Consider the following 20965-nt stretch of genomic DNA (forward strand, 5'->3'; position numbering starts at 1 on the left):
TAATTCTTAATTTAACAAACCAGTATCAGAAATCCAAAGATGTTTTTCCAAGAGGCAACTGGACTTTCTGGTTTTTCTTTGACGACATTTCGCTTCTCATCTGAGAAGCTTCTTTAGCTTCTTCAGAAGCGAAACATCTTCAAAAAAACCCCAGAAAGTCCAGTTGCCTCTTGAAGAAGCAGCTTTGGGACAACCATGACTTGATGACTGAGAATTTCCATAGACATTTAGCTATGCACTTTGGGATGAATGCCCTTTGAATGATGCGGGAGTGTGAACGTAGAATCAGAATCATTTCTGATACATAAATGAGGGATCATTCATTCTAAAAAATGGGATTTGGATCCAAGTTGCAATAATGGAATTTGGACCACATCTAAATGTTTATCAATGATATGGGTAGCTGGCTACAGATATTGTATCAGTTCTCGAAGCAGGATAGTAAACTACACTCTGATAGACATGTACCCTCAATTTGGTGTTCATTGCAAGCAATATTAGTCAAGTTTTTCAGGCAGCCAAAGATGGAATTTTTTAGCTGTACAAAAGTGCAATAAATTAAATAATGTACAGCTAAATGATCTGATGTTTAAGGAGAATGTCTCACTTTGTTCAATAAAACCAATCTGGGTGACCAGATTATTCCTTATTGTTACACAGGTATGTCCCATATCATTCCATCAATTGTTCCTTCTTTCTATACCCACAGTAGCAGCTTTTCTGGAGCACCAGAAGCTTATGGAGATATTTATGGTAGAAGGGGTCTCAGCCAGCATGATAAGTGATGATGTATACTGGGAGTTTAATGGGGGAGCCATGTGCTTGCCATCTTGGTGTTAAAAAAAAGTTTAACTTTGACTTTGATTCTGTATGTTCCAGCTTAAAAGTTTGGAAGTGCTAAAGATTATTAATTTCTTAATTCTTTTATTTTAAGGTTTATTACTCACATTTCTAGATAAATGTGCCAATTTATGTTGAGGAAAGGCATGTTGCAGCGGGGAAAGGAACTCATTTTGACTAAATGACATATTGTACAACATGATATATGCAAAACCTAGAGCTTTGAAAAATTAACAAACTAATAAAACAAAATACTGGATTTTACAAACTGGTACTGAACAACTTATTTAATTTTCTTCTGAATTATTAGACAGTAATCAGTGATGCTTAATTTAAAATCTTGAATATCAGAAAATTAAAATTAGCACACACACACAAATAATTTTATTAAAGTTTTTTAATAAACATAGTAAAAACTAATACAAATGAAACCAAAAAAAGTTGACTGCATAAAAAAGAAATAGAAAAAATAAGAATACAGTAAATAAAAAAATATACAAAGAAATGCTGTTCATAACAAGTATGAACAATTATTCTGGATATATTTCACTCCAGTATTCATCATATTGCCATTCACCATATTCTTGATCTTACCACAGTGCTGTCTCCTCTCCTTCAGAGATGTCTAGTTTGCCATGAATCCTCACTGAAAGTCATTAATTAATTAACAGACACATTATTTCATTAACAATGTGACAAGATTAATTGCAGACATGGATCACCGCATTGCAGAATAATTGCATCTGTAAAAATGGTGTCTGATGTCCACATTGAAAATATTATTTCGTTGTTTATTTTTTCCCCCTACTTCCACCAAAATCTATACAAAGATTCATTCTTCATCGAAATATTGCCAACTTGCTTGCTCCTTTTTATATCATAAACTCAAAAAATGGTGATTATTCAAATAGATTTGTATTTATCATCACTCTTATTTGAATTTAGCATTTTATATAGCACTGTTGCCTCCCGTAAAAGAAATCTCTTTTCCCATCTCACCAGTTTTTATTTTAACATTTTGTTGAAAGGCTGGGTGTGTATGCAGCTCTGGGGTGTACGTAATTTATGACTTCATCCCAAAGGATAGCTATTCACCTATCCTAACTAGCCAGGAATGCATTATCTGCATGGTTTATAAACAGTCTTACTGCAAAACAGTCTTTTTTAAGAAAGGAAAATTTCATTTTCTCTTAGACTAATAAACAGGTACTTGTCTGTTGTGGAAAGACAAACTGGAAATGTAATCCCAGGACTGGTGCTGATTGCTCTGATGGATGCTTTGATTTATTTCAAATCAGTCTCATATAAAGCCTCGTTCTGAAAGGAGACGTCACTGGTAGCTGCCAGTTAAAAAGTAGCTATCTTTAGACATGTTGTAGGTGCATTGTGTATGATGTCTCAAAATAGTAAGAATAAGCAAATGACTTAATTTAGCAGATGCCACAAAAGCCACAAAGCCTCTAGGGATAGTTCAGTGTGTTAGGCAAATATTTTAAACCCATCTTTGTTTGGAATGTGAGTCATTAGTTTTAAGTGACATTCATTACCACTATTTGTTCATTGTTCTTAATTGGGTAAATTCCTAAAATACAAACTCTGTCTTGAATTGATTGCCCTTTCCATCCAGCCTTTGCAATTTCACTGTAAAGTTCCATTGGTGAAATTTTTTTGTACTTCGAAACATTTATTGGATTGCTGATTTTAATCTTGGCATAATTGAGGGTCTTAAACCCAAGATATAATCCATTTGGTAACCTTATTAAAATCATGCTAATTTACGTCTTATATAATTAGGGAATGGGGTAGCCTTTGAGAATAAATAATTGGTGTTTAATAGAGTATGATGAATTTAGATTTTGAGTATTCATCTCAAGTATTACATTTATATGTACAAGAAAGAAATTATTATCTAAACATTAAAAAACCTTCATTTAAATTTGCTATATATATTTAGAAAAAAATAAATATTTATCATGCACCATGCATGACATCATACACTGCCCACACCCACACCTGGTTAGTGAAGGGGGAAAAAATCCTGATACGTCATATGACGCCATGGTGATGTCGCTAGTTTGACACCTCTAATATAGATAGTTCTTGAATTACAGTTGTAGTGAAACCTGCCCTTTATAAGCTTAAGTTGTGATGTTGATCAATTGGGTCATCCATATGACGACGTGATTTTGCAAATTTTTTGTGTGGTGTCTGTTATGTCCTGGCTGGGACCCTAAGTGGGTGCCGGCTACCATTGCGGAAATAACTGGCCCCTGTTCCAACAGGGTCCACCTTGTCGATGGGTCCGAGTGGCGGCGCCCTGTGGATTAGCTAAGGCGCCGCCACCCAACCGAGGGTCCAGCTCAATCCGACCCGCAGCCAGCTGCAGTTCCACCGCAACCGGCAGAAGTTTTCCCCAATGAGGCCTTCCCCCAGTCAGGCCTTGCCTATTTAGGGCCTGCCGGCAGGCAGCCACTCCAATGGCCATCTCCATCCGTCCACGCCCCTCTGGGGTTTGAGTTCCAGAAGGCCTTCCCCCAGTCAGGCCTCACCTGCCAAGATGCCGCCTACCGGCAACCTTCCTCTGTTCCGCCTCCAACAGCCGTGCCCCCTCGCCCCGTCCTACCTGGGCCTTTAAGTCCTCCCTCTGCATTGTGTCCGGACGACGTCACCCGGAGCTACCCTCCCACCAGGGAGGAGCTTCCACAGGCACCTCTTCCTTCTCTGATGACTCCGCCTGGACTGAGACGATCAGGGCGGGTCCGCCTTAGCGAGTACGCTTGCGCTACGTTCGCGCCTGCGTCCTCGCTGGGGGGGAAGGAGTGTTATGTCCTGGCAGCCAGCAACAGCCAAGCCGCGCCTGATTGGCTAAGACTTGGCTTGGCTGAGCGCGGGCTGTCAGGAACAGCTGATTGGTTGTCCTACCTGACAGCTCCATATAAATAGCTGTCAGGCAGGAAAGTGCTGAATCTTTTGTTGTACATAGTTCTCTCGTTGTTGTTCATTAAAGCTGGTTGTTTAGTACCTCAGACAGTGTCCTGCCTCATCCTACGGCCAATCTTTTACAGTGTCCATTAAGCAAATGCAGGGGTTGTTAAGTAAATGCTGGTTTTCAGCAAAACTGCAGTATGTGGCCACATGACTCTGAGATGCTGCAAATGGTTTTAATTGCATGTAGTTGCTCACTACTTGAAATGCAGTCACGTGACCTCATGAACTTTGAATCTGGGTCATAAGTATCCCCCAGGGAGGCCCATCATAGTTTTGACTGGTAGCTAGGCGACCAGTCCTAAGTTGATGGAAACGCCACCGTTAGCCATTTTAATCTGAAGATAGACCCAAGAATAGAAAGAACTATTTCTACAAATAAGGAATCATAAGATTGTGTTGAAACAGGAAGGGAATAAAATATAAAGTAATGGCTTCACTTCAGAAAGAGTGATAATTATAAGTGGAAGAATACCAGCCAGAGCACCAAGGTGATGGCAGTAATCTGCACTGCAATACTGAAAGTCCCATGAATTTATCCTGTTGTGAGTTGATTGGATTTATTTATCCAGACTCATATTTTTTGTGTGTGAGAGATTATTAGTAACTTTCCTTTAAATGAGAAAGCTGGCTAGTTGTAACTATTTATTCAATAACCTTGTTGTATTCTTAGTTGACAGTAGTTCTTACAGTGTTTTACTTTCTTGAATTAAAATTACTTGATGAAGCAAATGGTTGCAATTGCTTTGCAGCAGTTTTGCTCATAGGAACAGGTGATGTCAATAAACCATCTGTATTTGGTTCAATGCTGATTTGACTTAATCAAGAATTTGACATTACGTCCCCAGGAAACAGTAGTATATTAGCAATGATAAACTCAGATTTCAAAATCAATAGTGCGACTAAGAATTCAAAGTCTCAGTAATCTTCCATTTCTGTGTGGAATATCTTACATTCACAAGGAGGAAAACTATTCATATTCTGTACCTTTATATATCTAAGACATACAGTATATATTGGACATGGGAACACCAAGAGGGAACTTTATCATGCTTGATGGACATATAGAACAGCTAAAATTTTGGATTCAAATATGTATATTAACTTAGAAGATCTTAAAGATTAATGTACAGTTGACACCAGAGATATTCCTTTTGAGACTGCTAGGCAAACAGCCTAGCAGTCCCATGGATCTCATGCAAAAAACTCATGGAAGTTCATTTTTGTATATGACAACAGCAGTGAAACTTTTATATGCACAACAGTGGAAACATTTGACACTACTCACAATGAAAGCATGTATGTTGAAGTTGAAAGAGCTGACTGAGATGGCAAAATTGACAGCTTTGATTAGAAAAAAAGACATTGATTAATTTTAAGGCTCATTGGAAACTCCCTTTGGACTTTTTGCATGAAAACAGAAAAAATGAAATTATTAAAAGTAGATTGAATGATTATAACAAATGGTAGACAATAGAAAAATGAACGTTATAGTGATGTCTGTTGTAAAAGAAAATCAGAAATCATTTTCTTGTGTTGCTTTTTCCTTCTACACTTTTTCCTTTACTTTTTCATTCTTCGCTTCTTTTAATTATTAGTTTGTGTTTGTTTTGATGACTTTATTTGAAAAATCTAATAAAGTTATTTAAGCCAAAAAAAAAAAAAAAAAAGAAAATTACTCCAGTTACTCCAATGGAATAGAATTAGTATAGAATGTACACAAATAAATTCTATATAAATTGTGAAAAAAAATTGATTTTGCTAATGTGTAAAACTAACATTAATACAAAATTGGGAATTACTACAATTTTCTTCAAATAGAATCAAATATTGGAATAGAATTCCTTTCTGTATGTTATTGTGCCACTCTATGCCTATAATATTGATTTATCTGTTAGTACACTTTATAGTTTAAACATTGCTTTCTTTAAATCTTTAAAATAAGAAGCTTAGCTCCAAAGCTGTACAATTCTGCATGTCATTTGTCGCTTTAAGAGACTTATTATTATTAACTTATAAACAAATAAAATAAAATGTTTAAATCACAAAATAATTTAAGTTCACTTTCTTTTTCTCTTAATAGTTTTCTTCTAATTAATATTGGTATAAACTAAATATATTGAAATCCTTTTTAAAAATCCAGTTTGCCTTTTTAGTCAGATTTTTTTTTTCATTATAAGAGCTTCCATATTGCGAACTCGTTCTTAATAAAACTAACATGTAGGTGAGATGACAGTATTTTATTTTTATTATTTTATATTTTACTTCTGCTTTCTTTATACTCCTTTCACTTTTCTTCCTTTTTATTATTGTAAGCCGCCTAGAGTAATTCCACAGTGATATTGTCAGGAAGTAAATTTAACAAATAAATATTAGATACTAATAAAGTGACTTGAATATTAAGTTAAGGCTAATTGTCAGATTCCTATATCATTGTCATCCTTCCATCCTGTGCAGAATACATTGAGCAGCAAGTGAAATTCTAAAATACTTCTCTGGGATTTGTAGAACAGAATAGAGATGGAAGGGACCTTGGAGGTCTTCTAGTCCAGCCCCCTGCTCTGGCAGGACACCGTAGACCATTTCAACTTTTGATTTGAACTTACAGGCCTCTTTTCCTCTGTGCAAGAACCACAGAGTTGGTTAAGATGCTGTCACTTTTTGAGGTTGGTTTGTTGGGTCCAAAGCAAAGTGGATTTTAGGCATTGGGGATTTCTTTCAATCTTTATTCTTGCTACTTTAGAGAAAGAATCAAGAATTTCTATTTTAGTAGGTCCTTTTGCATTAATTGATTCTTGATTTGGATTGTTTTCATAAGATATTTATGTTTTTAATTTTTACTTAACTTAATTTAACTTTATTGGATTTCTAGAACGCCCCTCTCTCAAAAGAGACTCGGGGCGGTGTACAGTCATATTAAAATAGTTGAACAGTAAATATACATGTTATAAGTATACAACAAATAAATTAAACATAGGACTGGAGGAGGTAGTAGAAGTTCCCTGTACAATTTAGTTAAGTTAGATTAAAAAAAATTAAAATTTTTTAAAAAGTTAAAAACATTAACCTTAAAAGCTATCCCAAATAAAATATCCGCCAGGAGGTAAGAGTAGAACTATAAGTGGGCCAGGCCGGCTAGTCGGAACAGGTGAGTCTTAAGTTTTTGTCAGAAGGAGCGGAAGTCGGTAGTAGTTCTAATATCGGGGGGGAGGTCATTCCAGAGGGTTGGGCCCATCACAGAGAAGGCTCTACTCCTAGGCGCCGCCCGTTGGCATTGCTTGGTGGACGGCACCCGGAGGAGTCCCTCCCTGTGTGAGCGAATTGGTCGCAGGGATGTATGTGGTACTGTTAGTTGTCTGGGTAAAAAACAGTTCAAAATAAAACAGAAAACATTGGTGCATAGTAGAGTGCTCATTCCTTTTGAAAAGAATCCTGTTAAAACTGTAATGCTCTCTGTAAAAAGCATTAATAATCATTCAGGGTAGATAAATCTTTTAGAACTGAACCACAATTAATGTGAAATGTTCTGTTTTGCATCCTGATTTCATGAAACCAATTGTCAAAAGCAGATGGGAATATGGTGGAGGGGAACCACGAGAAAGACTTCAACTCTCTTGGTAAAGAGATCATACTTATTTTTCTCTTTCACTTCTTTTAACAGTGAATTGTGGCTTCAGCCATTGTAATTTGATCTCTGAGAATAACATGGTGGACATGGAGATGACAAATGGTTTGGGGCCTGTGTGTAGGCAGAACCTGCTTTCCCACTCAGGAAACTCATTTGCCCGAGAGCACCTGTTGCCGTGTGAAAGCCTCCTCCAAGTTAGTCAACTGAACATGTCTTGCGCAGATACCAGGTATTGTTTTCAGCTTTGTTTATCTTACGTGTACAACCATTTTTGAATTTGTGACAGTTCCCCACTGAATATGGTTCCACATTTGCATATCCTGCCTTCACCAGCCTTTCAGTTTGTTACAGTTATACCTTATACCTGAAGTGCACTTTGTTGCTGCAGGATAGTTCAACAGAAGAACATGGATGATTTAGCTGCAATCCAAAAGGAAAGTAATCCTTTCTTATCTGTGGTAGTTGTTAAACAATACGATTGTAAAATAGAATGCCATGTGATTGTGTCAACATGATGGCAGTTGTGGCAGTGTACTTATGTTTGTTAGGTGAATTTCATGCAGTTCCTATGGATACATAAGCACCATTTGCAATTTCTTGCTAGCTTCTCTATTGATATTGTCTGTCAGAAGCCAATAGTGAAGGTTGCAAATGATGACTGAAGCTGCAATTGTCATAATTATGAGCCCATTGCCGAGGACCCAAATTGTGATCAATATGACAGAGGGTATGTGTTGACCACAACTATGAAGACCTGTCATAAAGTCCCCCTTGTTCAGCATCCTTGTAACTTTGACAGTCACTGAATTAGTAGTTATTCAAGAACAACTATCTGTACTTTAAAGAGAACAGATTCAGCTCTTTTCCAAAAAAATATTCCTGATGGAGCATCCCTTATCATGCACTTCTAATTCAAAATTCCTAATGAAAGTAGCAACCACATCCCAGGACAATCTTCTCTATTATCATAGAATCATAGGGCTGGAAGGGACCTTGGAGATTCTTTAGTCCAACCTTCTGCCCAGGGCAAATTGATATCAGGTAGTAATTAAACCATATTTTGTTTTGGCTTACTGTGTTTTGTGAAGGCAGCCATTTTGACAAATTCCATGAACCATGAACAAATTGTGGCACATTGCCATTTCTTTGATTTTTGTAAACTAATTTAGGTCTTTAATTCTGAAAAATAGTTCTGCTCTGTTTTAGCAATGGTCATTCCTATTTTTGAATAATGCTATGGTATTTCAAGTTAATTCATTTCCTTCATTGCTATAGTATCTGGTGTGGTTTCCTAAAGCTAAATTAATATTGGCTAATCACTCTGTAAGATAGTAATTTACTTAATGTAGAGATAAAACATCACTCTCTTTTAACTTTGCCTCTTTATGTAATATATGTTGGATATGTGTGTCTGTTGAGCCTTATGAGAGAGCTAGAATATCTTTCACATTTTTCTCCAGAGTTGAGTAGGGTTTATACAGAGCATGATTTCTATGTATTCAAATTGATCTCTAGCCTTTCCCATAAGCTGTGGTGGATGATAATAAATGTTTGTAATCTGAGTTAAAATAAATCATCTGCTTAAATTTAAAGTGGAACAGAGGCTTAGTTTCAAGTACCAGAAAGTAGATAGTTCCAAGGTACAACATGAAAGGAAAAAAGGTAAAGCAGTATCTCCTGTAAGATGATACAACAGTATAGAGTCTTCTTAATAGTATCAGTACTTTTAAAACAAAGAATAAAAGCCATCAAACAGTTCAATTTCTAAAAAAGGCTTCTAAATGTAGTAGGATAAAAATTATCCTCTTAGGAGATAACGGCAATTGTATTTCTGCAGATGATGTACAAGGTTTGTTTGAGTAAGAGTATATCTTTATCATTACTCAGCAGAATAGCTGCACTTCAAATCATTGTACCATAAAATCCTACTTTTATAGAGAGATTCCCAATTGTTTTGCCTATTACTTGATTCTGAGGATTTATGGTGTGGGTGGGTCAAAATCTGCAAGATGGTTACACGTGTCTACAAAAGGAGCACAATTTTCTCCCTTTGAATTGCTTTTGAATGACAAAATTTAGCAAGCAACTCTACTATAGGTTTATTTTTCCAAATTATAAATTGCTGCAGTGCAATAAATTATTTTTTAATTTTAACTGTCAGATTGAAATAGAAATACCATGCATCTTTTAGCTCAGTGGCATAACATTTCAAAATGTAGGAAGCAGTTTTACTATTATAATTCTATACCATTGTGTAGAACAGTGATGGCGAACCTATGGCACGCGTGCCACAGCTGGCACGCGGAGCCATTTGTCAGGGCACGCGAGGCACTGCCCTGTCAGCTGGCCAGCGCGCATGCGCACGCTGGCCAGCTGACTTCACTTTTTTAAAAGCCATTTTTCACCCTCCCCAGGCTCCAGAGGCTTTATAGGAGCCTGGGTGAGCGAAAGGAGGCTCCCCCGCCCTCCCAGAGGGCCTCCGGAGGCTTCAGGGACTGTCCAGATGCTTCCCTGAAGCCTTCGGAACGCTTAAAACCACCCTCCAAGCAAACCGGAAGTCACTTCCGGTTTACTCGGAGGAGTCTTTTGAGCCTTTTTGTATTACTGTTCCATAAAATATTTTGTTGTTTTTTTTATTTTAAGTTTTATTGATGAATTTTATTGATAAAAACAAAGAAATACAAACTTTTACATTTTTGTGATTATTGACTAACCGATTTGGTAATTTTAATCTGACAATATTTATTTTCAGATCAATTTTATTTAAGAAACTGAAACATACCTTTTAAAACTAATGTTGTAAAACAACATTTTAATCAGATTTTCAGTCAAGCTGCTTCCTTCGTAGATAGGGAATTTTTACTGAAACAGAAATTTGCTAAAATAAAAAATATACTTCTTGTATTTATCATGTTTGGCGAAACACACTTGTAAATACCATGTAAGATTTGGCCTTCATATTCTGTAGCTCATGGCCTCCATATCTAATTTGGAGGATTCCTTCAGCATTTTAGACCAGTTTTGTGCCCATGCTGAAGACTGTGAGGGAAATCTGTCCACTGACAGATACCCTTCCTTTATTGGGAGTGATTAATTGGATAAACACGAACCTTTTTTAAAAAAAAAAACACCACAAAATCTTGAAATATTTTGCTTCTTTGAAAATTTGAATAGTAATTGACAAAAGCTCTTCAAAACTTGAGCGTTTATCTGGAATACTAATGCTAGTTTTTACAGCCCCAGCATGAGACAGCAAGGATTTTAATTCAGTCATGGAAGCTTTGCTGTTCTTAATTTTATTATATATGTTAACGCCATCTTGACCTTGTTAGGAATCCACATGCTTACTACTAACAAGCTGGTTTTATTCTGTCATTGACGACAATTATGATGCAAAGATAATTGGGGTTGGAGCAAACAAAAGGAGGAAGAGAAGACCGGGCTTAGATCTTTTCAGGAGCTTTTTGAAAAATCCTTAATGAGGAAATGACAGATGTCTGTATTCAGGGGATCATAGTATTCCCTTATGAAATATGAACTCCTTACAACTCTGTTTCAGAGAAGATTCCCAGAACAACACAGGATTCTATGCCACAGAACATGAAAGAGATGCTATTGTGATATAAAGCAACAGGTGACTGAAATAATTCCTTTTACTCCTGAAACCTGCCCTCGGTTCTGTAGTTTTGCCATTTTCTCAGTAACTGAATAGTGAATATATATCAGTTTGTTGATCTCGTCATTAGTTTGCCTGCTTTTGGCATTACAGGCACTATGGTGACCCAGGGATCAGCGTTGCCCTTCTTCCCCCATCGTGTTTTAAGCATTTCCCTCAGAACTATTCCCTTCCTCCTGCTGCTACTCTTGAGAGCCATTTCTACTTACAACTACAAATGGTCTCCCCCCCCCCAAACTCACTTTCTTGGGGGGGGGGGAGAGGAAGAGAGAGAGACAAAAATAAATATGAATGTGTTAACCAGAATCTTATTAGAAAGATTTCTAAAACATACATACTTCATAAAACATAAAGAAAAGACAAATCAGGTGAGAAGATGATTCTGGAGAAATTCCTGAAACTAAATGAATGATTATTTTTCTTTACAGGTATATGTGCATTCTTATTCAGCTCCTTACACTATTATTGTATAAAGAAACCTTTATATGATAGTCTCCAGTGAAGTTATAAAAGCGTTGGTTTAAACTTCTGTTTGTTTTTTGCTAAGATCTGTCAAAACTGTCTGACTCCTTTAAAGGCAAAATTAACCATCCAATATTCAAGGAACGTATTTCCCATCAAAATCGTTCTCTCCCTGTCTAAAAGTTCCTTTACCTGACATCTGATTTATCAACCATCACTACCACGTTTTCTAGGACCCTCCAGTTGCTTCAGCAAAGTGGTTATGCCTTGTCTTTCATAGCACAAATAAGTTGTACATTTGTAACACTTTCCTTCCTTATTACTGTATTCAAACCCTCCAAAGTAAGTGACTGTTTGATAAGGAAGCCCAAATTATTATGGTAGGTTTCTCAAGGGATATCCCCATTGCAAGCTGACAGAGACTGCAAATTAATTGGGTTTCAAGTCAACATAAATTTGTTATTAGAGATCATAGCTATATTAAAAGAGAGGCATATTACTGATTCTTCAAGTTTAATTCAGTCTGCAGATAGTCCTTGATTTGCGACCACAATTGAGACCAAAATTTATGCTGCTAAGTGAAACATTTGTTAAGTGAGTTTTGCCCCATATTTTGACCTTTTTGCCACAGTTGTTAAGTCAATCATTGCAGTTGTTAAGTTAAAAGCATAGTTTATAAGTGAATCTGGATTTCCTATTGACTTTGCTTCTCAGAAGATCGTAAAAGGTGATCATATGACCCTGGGACACTGCAAGCATCATAAGTACTATTCCGTTGCCAAGCTTCTGAATTTTGATCAAGAGGGATGCTGCAACAGTGTGAAAAACAGTCATAACTCACTTTTTCCAGTGCTGTTGTAACTTTGAATGGCTACTAAATGAACTGTTGTAAGTAGATTATCTGTATAGTGTTCTTATGAATTCACAGTGTGACTAGTTGACAAACCAGACTTCAAAAAGTGAAATTCAAGAAGTAATTGATGGCTGAATGTGACTTGTGATCTGTGCTTGTAATTGATAGCCTCAACCTAATTTCATCACTTGTGTTTAGAGTTTTAGAAAGCTTCTGGAAACATGACTGCACCCGGCATTCCTAGATGATGCTGGTAATATGGTTGTGGCTTGGCAAAACATCTAATAAACACTGTCTAGTGCTGAAACAATCACTTTTTTTCTAATATGGATCCAAGGAACACATTAATATCTTTGTGTTTAATACTAGTTAGATATAATTTTTCTGTTTAGGCTTTCCCTTGATTGATTAATCAAAATCTTAAGTGTAAAAATACTCTAGATTATCTCGTAGCAGAAATATATTACTAGGATTATATAACATCAGTACCAGCAGTGCTTTTCATTAATATTGTAAACACAATTTTAGTGCTGGTTTCTTTAGGGACCAACTTGTGCACTATCGCCCTACAACTCATAGTAAATGGAGACAAATGAATCCATCCTCTTTACATTGCACTTACTTCCGTTTGATACAGTCATTATTTCTGTCAGCCTGCCTGACACCTCCTACCCTATGAAACCCAACACTGCATATGTGTTGTAAAATATTCTTACGCTGCATGCTAAGATGAAACCAAACCTGCAACAAAGTTAAGTCAGTCGAAGAAAAATGTAAGTGCACTTTGATTGTGTAAAATATCTTGAAACTTTATCTGATGGTAGCTGATTCAGGGCTTAAAATTTATTTTTGCCAAATGACACTTAAATGGCAAATGTTAGGCCCGCACACTGCTTTGGATTCAAAGGCCAAAAGAGACTGCAGACGGCAGCTGCATGACCCTGGAAAAAGATGTAGCTGCTTTAAGGAGCTGCAGATGGTTCTGGGACACTCCAAAATATCTTTTTGCCTTGGAGTCTTAAGCACTGCACAGCTGTAGTAAACGTCTCTAGAATAGATGAAGGAGAGGAAGATGTTGACATTTTCTGTCATCTTCCGTATTGCCTTATGTTAAACACAACTCTTAAGCTGTTTTCTTTAGCCTATTTCCTAGGATTTTAAATCTATCTAAAAGTAAGTGAGTGTCCTAAAAATAAGGACCATATTTATAATGATGTCATATAGGGATCAACATCTTTTCCCATCTACCCTATCTCTGCTTTAAACATGCTTTTTAAATATTTAGTAGAGTAGAACGCTCTACCTTAGGTAGCTTTGCCAACAATTTCAGGATATATATTTTTTTTGCTTGAAATTTCAGAGCGTACGATTCACTAGTGCTTGTTCATAAAGAATGCTAGCAGAGTTTTTGATTGGCTATATTTATCTTCAAGCCAAAAGCCATTACAAATGAAAAAAATAATGGAGTTTTGTTAATACCTGTTGCCAGCTATTTTGGGGGAGAGGTGGCTACTTAAAAAAATAGTGTATAATTATTTATAAATAAATTCAAGAAAACGTCCTATCAGGGGTTAAAAACAAACATATATGGTTGCGGCTATTGTCAGCATCCCTTAAATTTATAACTCATTCAAAATTCAAGATTTGCAATATAGAAGAAGAAATGAAATAATTTGAATACATGATAAGTATATTTTGCTGTGCTTCTTTGACCATTCCTGGAAATTTCTTCTGACCATTCCAGAGAATTTTTATTGTTTATCTTTGAACTCTAGAAGAACAAGGCAAAACCTAAAAAAATAGTTGATGTAGATTGTAGCTAGAAAAAAATGGATGTTACCAACAAAATCATCTATTTTTCCTAATGTGCTCAAACCCTTTTCCTTTCCTCATTTCTTCTTAATTTAAGAATAATATTCCACATATCCAGTAGCTGTTTATTCTCTTTTTCTATACATTCATCTAATAGAATTCAAAAGTACTTCTGCTTTAGTACAGGAAGTACTCAACTTACAAACATTTGTTTAGTGACTGTTTAAAATGATAACCGCAGTGGAAAAAGTGACACGATCATTTTTTACATTTATGACCATTGCAGCATCCCATGGTTACATGATCATAATTTGGATTTTTGAAAACTATAGCGTATTTATCACGGTTGCAGTGTCCCTAGTCATGTGATCATCATTTGTGACCTAATAAGCAAAGTCAGTCTGGGAGCCAGCTTCACCTAACTGTGTTAAGTTTACAACTGCAGTGATTTACTTAACAACTGTGGCAAGAAAGGTTGTAAAATGTCGCAAAACTTCCTTAACTGTCTTGCTTAGTAATGGGCATTTTGGAGTCAGTTGTGGTCGTAAATCAAGGACTATCTGCATGTTGCAAAACATGATGTCCAGAAGTCTTGACTAATCTAGGAAATTTACATTCTCAAATTTAACAATTGTCTGCTTTATTGTTGCTCTAATGAGAATCATAAGACATTTAGGAAAGGTTCACTAGTGCCGATGTCAGGTTCCATGAAGCTGGCAAGATCAAGGAAATAAGAATTATACACATTTCAATAAGGTATCTTTGATGCCAGCCCGGGGAACCGGGGGGGTGGGGAGCTATCTTACAAAATCTTGGAAACATGAAATCTTGAAATTTTCCATCCTCATGTAATCATTCAGGTAGTCTCTTTGAAAAACTTCTGCCGAGGTTTGGGTCACCTTGACTGAGTTACTGTTTTTGAGATAAATTGTCAGTAGACTCACCTTTAACACTTATTTGTTATGTCTATTGTGCTTTCCTTCTTTTCTCTGCCTCCCCATAACCTCTCACAAAAGGGGTCAGGGTTTGTATCATAATCATACGGTTAGGTGAGGTCTTGAGGGGCTATCCAAACGAGTGTTTTTCAAACTTGGCATATGTGGACTTCAACTCCCAGAATACCCTAGCCAGCAAGAGTTGAAATCCCATCTTACACACCTTAATGTCATGAAATTTGAAAAACATTGATCTAAACCAGGGGTGTGAAACTGGCCGCCGGATATGTGCAACCATGCCGACCCCTGCTCCTTAAAGGAAAAATATGTCGCATGACGGCAATGTGATTTTGCGAGTTTGACACCCATGATCTAAACCAATCTACAATTTAATTAATGTAGAATCCACTAGAACATCTCTGAGAGATGACCATCTAGACCTCATTTGAAGACCTCTAGGAAAGGAAAACCCACCACTTTATTTGATAGTTTTTTTCTATTAAATGACATTTCTTCATAGGACAGATTTCTAGATGTGTAGCATGAACCTGTTTCCTTGCAGTTTTGACTCATTAGTCCCGAACTTGAATCTTTGGGCAATAAAGAGAAAGTCTGCTTCCTCTTCTGTGTGACAGTTCTTAAGATCTTTGAAGGCCGCTACCATATCTTCCCTAGGTCTTCTCTTCTGTAGGCTAAAGTTATCCAGATTCATCATAAGACTAGATTTCTAGGTAGTTGACTACCTGGATTTGTTCCAGTTTGTTTCTTATTTTTCAGTTGTGATACCTAGGATTGGATATGGCATTCCAGGTAGGATATGATTAGGGCAGAATAGAATCACAATGACATCTCACAAACTGCACTGTGTGCTTCTGCAGTAGCGTTTGCTTTTTTAGCAGCTGCATCATACTGCTGGTTTATATTTAACTTGTGGTTGAAAAGGACACCCAGATCCTTTTCACATGTAATATTTCTATGCCAGGGTCTATGATTATTCTATACATATGCCTTTCATTTTTGTTACCCAGATGTAACGTTGCACAACTCAATGTTATTACAATTTTTTTCAAAGTCACCATGCTTTTTATACTATGATGTGGTAGCAAATCCCATGCCCCAAACAGCTGAAACCATTAATCTGTAAGAATGGAAGATTGATCTTCTTCCTACTGGTGGAACTATGTCCTTTTGCAGAGGCTATCTCACAGTGGTAAATTAACAACTTTAGCCAGTTGTCTGTCAGTAAAAATTCAGGGCTGTCTGATGTGTTTTCATCTAAGACGTTGGCAGTTTCTTACTTATTTGAGCAGTGTCTAGGACCAGAATGGGTAGATTTGTGAGTGAGTCTACCCAGTTTTGGCCTGTAACATAAGGACAAATTACATATTCGTTCTTCCTGAAGATAGTATAAAGCAGTGTTCAGAAGGGAGGAAATGTAAGTGAGGGAATATTTATCTTTTTAAAGAAGCTGCTTCAGATGCAGACACTACTGCCTCCTTACCTTGCAATAAGCTTCATTGAACTCTCATCTGAAGGGTTATTATGAAACTACTACCTATCCTAATATTCTCCTAAAAAATACTTTTATTAATGCTTTTTTATTGGCTGGAAAAAAGAGGATGGAAGGACCTGTTGCTGTGTTACTTATTAGGGCTGTGTAAATTCCTTGAAAGAGGTGTTTCAGAACATTTTAAACATTTAATTATTAATGCGGTATATCTTTTTTCCTTTGAAAAATGTTCCTAGCTCTATCTAGAAGCATATGCCGTTTTGCTCTGCTGTAAAAATGATATGAAAAGTAGACATTTATCCCCAGGAGCAGCAATCAAGCTTCAAAAAGATGTAGATGAGTTAGCCATTTAGAAGAGGTGGTCTATTCATGCTCCTGTGCATTCTAAAAATTCTCTTGAAGGATTTCATAGCCCTATTATTTGCAGTTTAAGCGTCACAGAGTGAAACTGAGTATCACAGAAGTGTATGGAATTACACTAATGGGAAGTATGAAAAAGGAGGCTTGGTAAAATAATGAAGTGAAAGAGACTGTGGATGAGAAAAATGCATATAAGAGAATAATTGCTTGATATTATTGTGTAATAATAGCATAGAGAAAAAAGATGCAGAAAATGTAGTCATGGAGCTCATGGGATGACTACAATTTATTTAAAGTAGTTCAAATGCAGAACAATATCAATAGATATAAAATTGTTTTGGAAGTTGGTAAATAAATTTAAAGGAAAAGCAGTGACATGATTTGTCATGAATATAAATCAAGGGAATTCTGAAATTAATATTTTAGAGCTCAACATCAAGAATATATGGAACATTATAAAGGGATTAGAGTCTTAAACTAAAAGGAGATGTTCATATAAGTCATTGTAATAATAAAATATAAAAAATTCTTTTAAAATATTTTAAAAAGAAACTAGTGAATTATAAATGTTCTAAATCTTTTTAAGATGATGTTTTGCATTTGTGGGATTTATTGGAGTGATAATATTGGAAACTCTTCCGAACAGAGAGAGAGAGAGAGGAGAGATGGGGGGAGGGGGCGGGAGAGGGAGGGAGGGAGGGAGGGAGGGAGGGAGAGAGAGAGAGAGAGAGAGAGAGAGAGAGAGAGAGAGAGAGAGAAACAAAGAAACACGGAACTTATTAATAGATATATCTTCAAATCAAAACGTGTAGTTAAGAATACTGCCACCTACTTCAGAATCGTATTTGTACTGCAGGCAAACTTATTAAATAAATTATCTTAATGCTAGTATCTCATGAAATTGGCTACAAGTCACTGATTGGAGAAAATACAAAAAATACTTTTTTATAGTAGTAAATAGAGAAATTTTCAGAAGGTCTCAACAAGCACAAAGTTTTTAACGTATTATATGTATTAATTGGTGAGATGCAGTACTTTTAATCTGTTCCATATCCAACCTGCATCTTCATAACTGTTTTGTCTTCTTGCCCCCATTTTAGTTTGAATCTTAAAACCGGTTTAGCCACTGCATAATCTGATGATGTGAGCAGAAATAATTTTGCAGCTTTACTAAATGGCTAATAAAATTGGTTAATCATATAAGGTGATACCACAGCCCTAAAATAAATGTAACATTGTTTCTGCTTGAACTGAACTAAATTGTACTATTGGAAAGATCTGAAAATAACTAATACTCTGTATTTTGCCTATGTTATTTGTTGGATCCATAGCTTGCTTTAAATATATGCATTTTGCAAACTGTTGTAGTGGTACTTTAGTTAGTATGAGTGCAGTTTGCTCATACCTTCTCAGAGATAATACTCTTTTTTTTATTGCTAGTGAGGAAGCATTCAAAAAACGTCCAAATGCAGATAGTGCAATAGAGAGAGAGCATACACAAGAATTCAGACCAACCCTTTCTTAGAAGTTTAATTGATGTTGCACCTTGCATGGAAATGCTAAATTCTCAACATGCTAGTGATGATCCATGAAACTGTGTTGCAGGCCTCTCCAATTCCAAGACTCGGCAGATTCTACCACGCCGTGCATGAATGGAAGTCACACTACTCAGCATATAAAGCAGGAGTGCTTGGGTGATTATAAAGGCGTATCTGAGGTTTCTGCACACAGAAGGATTACTGACGGAATGGAACTGAAAGGCTCAGGCGGCCTTCATCTTGAAGTTGACCACAATAGTCTTACCAATTCACTTTCGTCGCAATTGTTTAATAATGAACATAGCCCCTCCCTGGGCTCCTTGTCACTCAACAGCCCTCACCATTCAAATCGACAACAGGCAAGCAACCTGAAGAAGAGATGCATCTCTGTGCTGCCATCTTCTGCTGATGGGATTGATATTACAACTATCATCCGCACATCCCAGACCTCGCTGGTTACCTGTGTGAATGGACTGTGGACTAATTCAGCTGGTGTTTCCTCTTCTCCTAGAGAGATCACTCTTCATAGTGCTCAGAAACCCTCTCGCCCCCAGTCCTGCTCGCAATCTGGGAACCACTGCCATATTCCTTCCCCTTCAGTATGCCTTGTCCCTGTTTCCACTGAAACTATCCGAGGGGACTGTGACCATTCCCCAATGCAGCACCCAGGAGAAAATGCAAGCTTCTGCCTTATAATGAACACTGCTTCTGCTCCTCAGCCAGATATTTTACACAGCAAACAGAAGTTGAATTTCTTAAAACAAGAACCACTTGATGAATATACTTCTGCCTCCAGTCTTTTTCAGCATCACCAAGAGCTGCCACCACCTTATCATTTACATGAGCAGCAAAACCACATTCAAGGGGCACTAACGCATTTACAGGCCTCTATGTCTCCAAAGTCCCTTCAGATGAGTGAAGGTGATGAGCAGGAGGCCAGCAGCGGTAAGCAGATCTGTCGATGGATTGATTGTAGTGCTGTCTATGATCAGCAAGATGAATTGGTTCGGCACATAGAAAAGACTCATATTGATCAAAGGAAAGGAGAGGACTTCACTTGCTTCTGGACAGGCTGTGTTCGTCGGTATAAACCTTTCAATGCTCGTTACAAGTTGCTAATCCATATGAGAGTTCATTCAGGAGAAAAACCAAACAAGTGTATGGTAAGTCTGGAATGTATTTATTTGAGTGGAAATACCCCCCTCCCCACTTTTCTGCCTTCTAAAATATTGTTCCAATAGGAATTACAGAGTTTTATATAACCTGTATAGTGATATTTTGAAGCAGTAATCTTATCTGTTAAAAACCAGCTGGTCTTTTATTACACAATATTCTTTTATCAGAATTATGCTATTACCCTATAGTAATGCTTCATTTTGTTTTTTTTTTGAGAGGAAATAATGTAAATACTGTTCATAAAAATTGGCATGTTGTATTTTGTTGCCCACTGCAACAAATTTAGCTTTTAAATACAAATTGTTTGTATTTGAAAAGGCCACTGAAAAATTAACAGGACATTCAAAGCAGTTTGGAAGAGTTAAACATGGTGGAGAGCCAATGTGCCTTGGGTGATATTTTAAATCAAGAAATACAGAGCACATTTTAATGCTTTCCCCCCCAGTTTGCTTTTGAACAGTATCCCTACTGAGCAGAAACTTTTGAAATGATAGATGGCAGAAAGAAAGACAATCCTAATAATTATTATTAATGACTAAAATTGAGCATCTAATATAACTTTCAGGATGGATTTCATTTAACACACACACACACGTATATATAGCAGTTTTCAGAAGAGAGCTATTGTAGCTGTTTTTCTCTGATCAGGCAGATCTAAGCTATACCATAATGCCAACATGTTGAGAGAAGCATTGTTTCTGGTTGAAGTATTAATTATGTGGTAAATTAAAATAAAAACTAATGATTTGCAGTTCAGTGGCAATAATATGAAACTCTTAATAAAGTAAGTAGCCACAAAGCAAGATTGGAACAAGCTTCCAAACTCAGTTGTGAAATACAGAATGTTTGTTTGCTACCCAAATTGTATTGTTTACAAAGGAACAACTGTACTAAATGTCATCAAGAAGGACCACTTTGAAGAATTGGTGTTTATTCATAGGATTGTGGTTGAGTGTGTTTTGGAAAAACAAATACCCCCTAAGTATAATACTGGTCAGATTTTGAAGTGAGAGTTATTCTTTTCAAACTAAGATGTACTTTATATTGAAGGGGTATATGGTAGTGTTGTTGGGCTTATTTTCCCCAAATGCTGTTCCTAAGAAGCAAAGTCTTACGGTTAGAAATAATGTCGAGATGATCTTAACTCTGATGAGAATACGTTCCTGACAGCCTTATTTTCTCATAGTCCT

The 20965-nt window shown here is 36.6% G+C and overlaps 1 protein-coding gene across 5 annotated transcripts in view; it reads left to right on the plus strand.

Annotated features, from left to right (window-relative positions):
• Positions 1–20965, plus strand: part of GLIS1 (GLIS family zinc finger 1) — a 231279-nt gene that overhangs the window by 90037 nt on the left and 120277 nt on the right. For 4 of the 5 annotated variants that reach the window (XM_081949644.1, XM_081949646.1, XM_081949645.1 and 1 more), the window contains 2 exons: positions 7487–7682; positions 18667–19762. In XM_081949644.1, the coding sequence (XP_081805770.1) occupies positions 7487–7682; positions 18667–19762 (1292 nt within the window). The remainder of the gene's footprint in view (positions 1–7486; positions 7683–18666; positions 19763–20965) is intronic. The other variant, XM_081949648.1, reaches the window with a different exon arrangement.

The sequence above is a fragment of the Natrix helvetica genome, assembly GCF_964273705.1.
Source record: "Natrix helvetica genome assembly, chromosome: 3".
NCBI lineage: Eukaryota > Metazoa > Chordata > Lepidosauria > Squamata > Natricidae > Natrix > Natrix helvetica.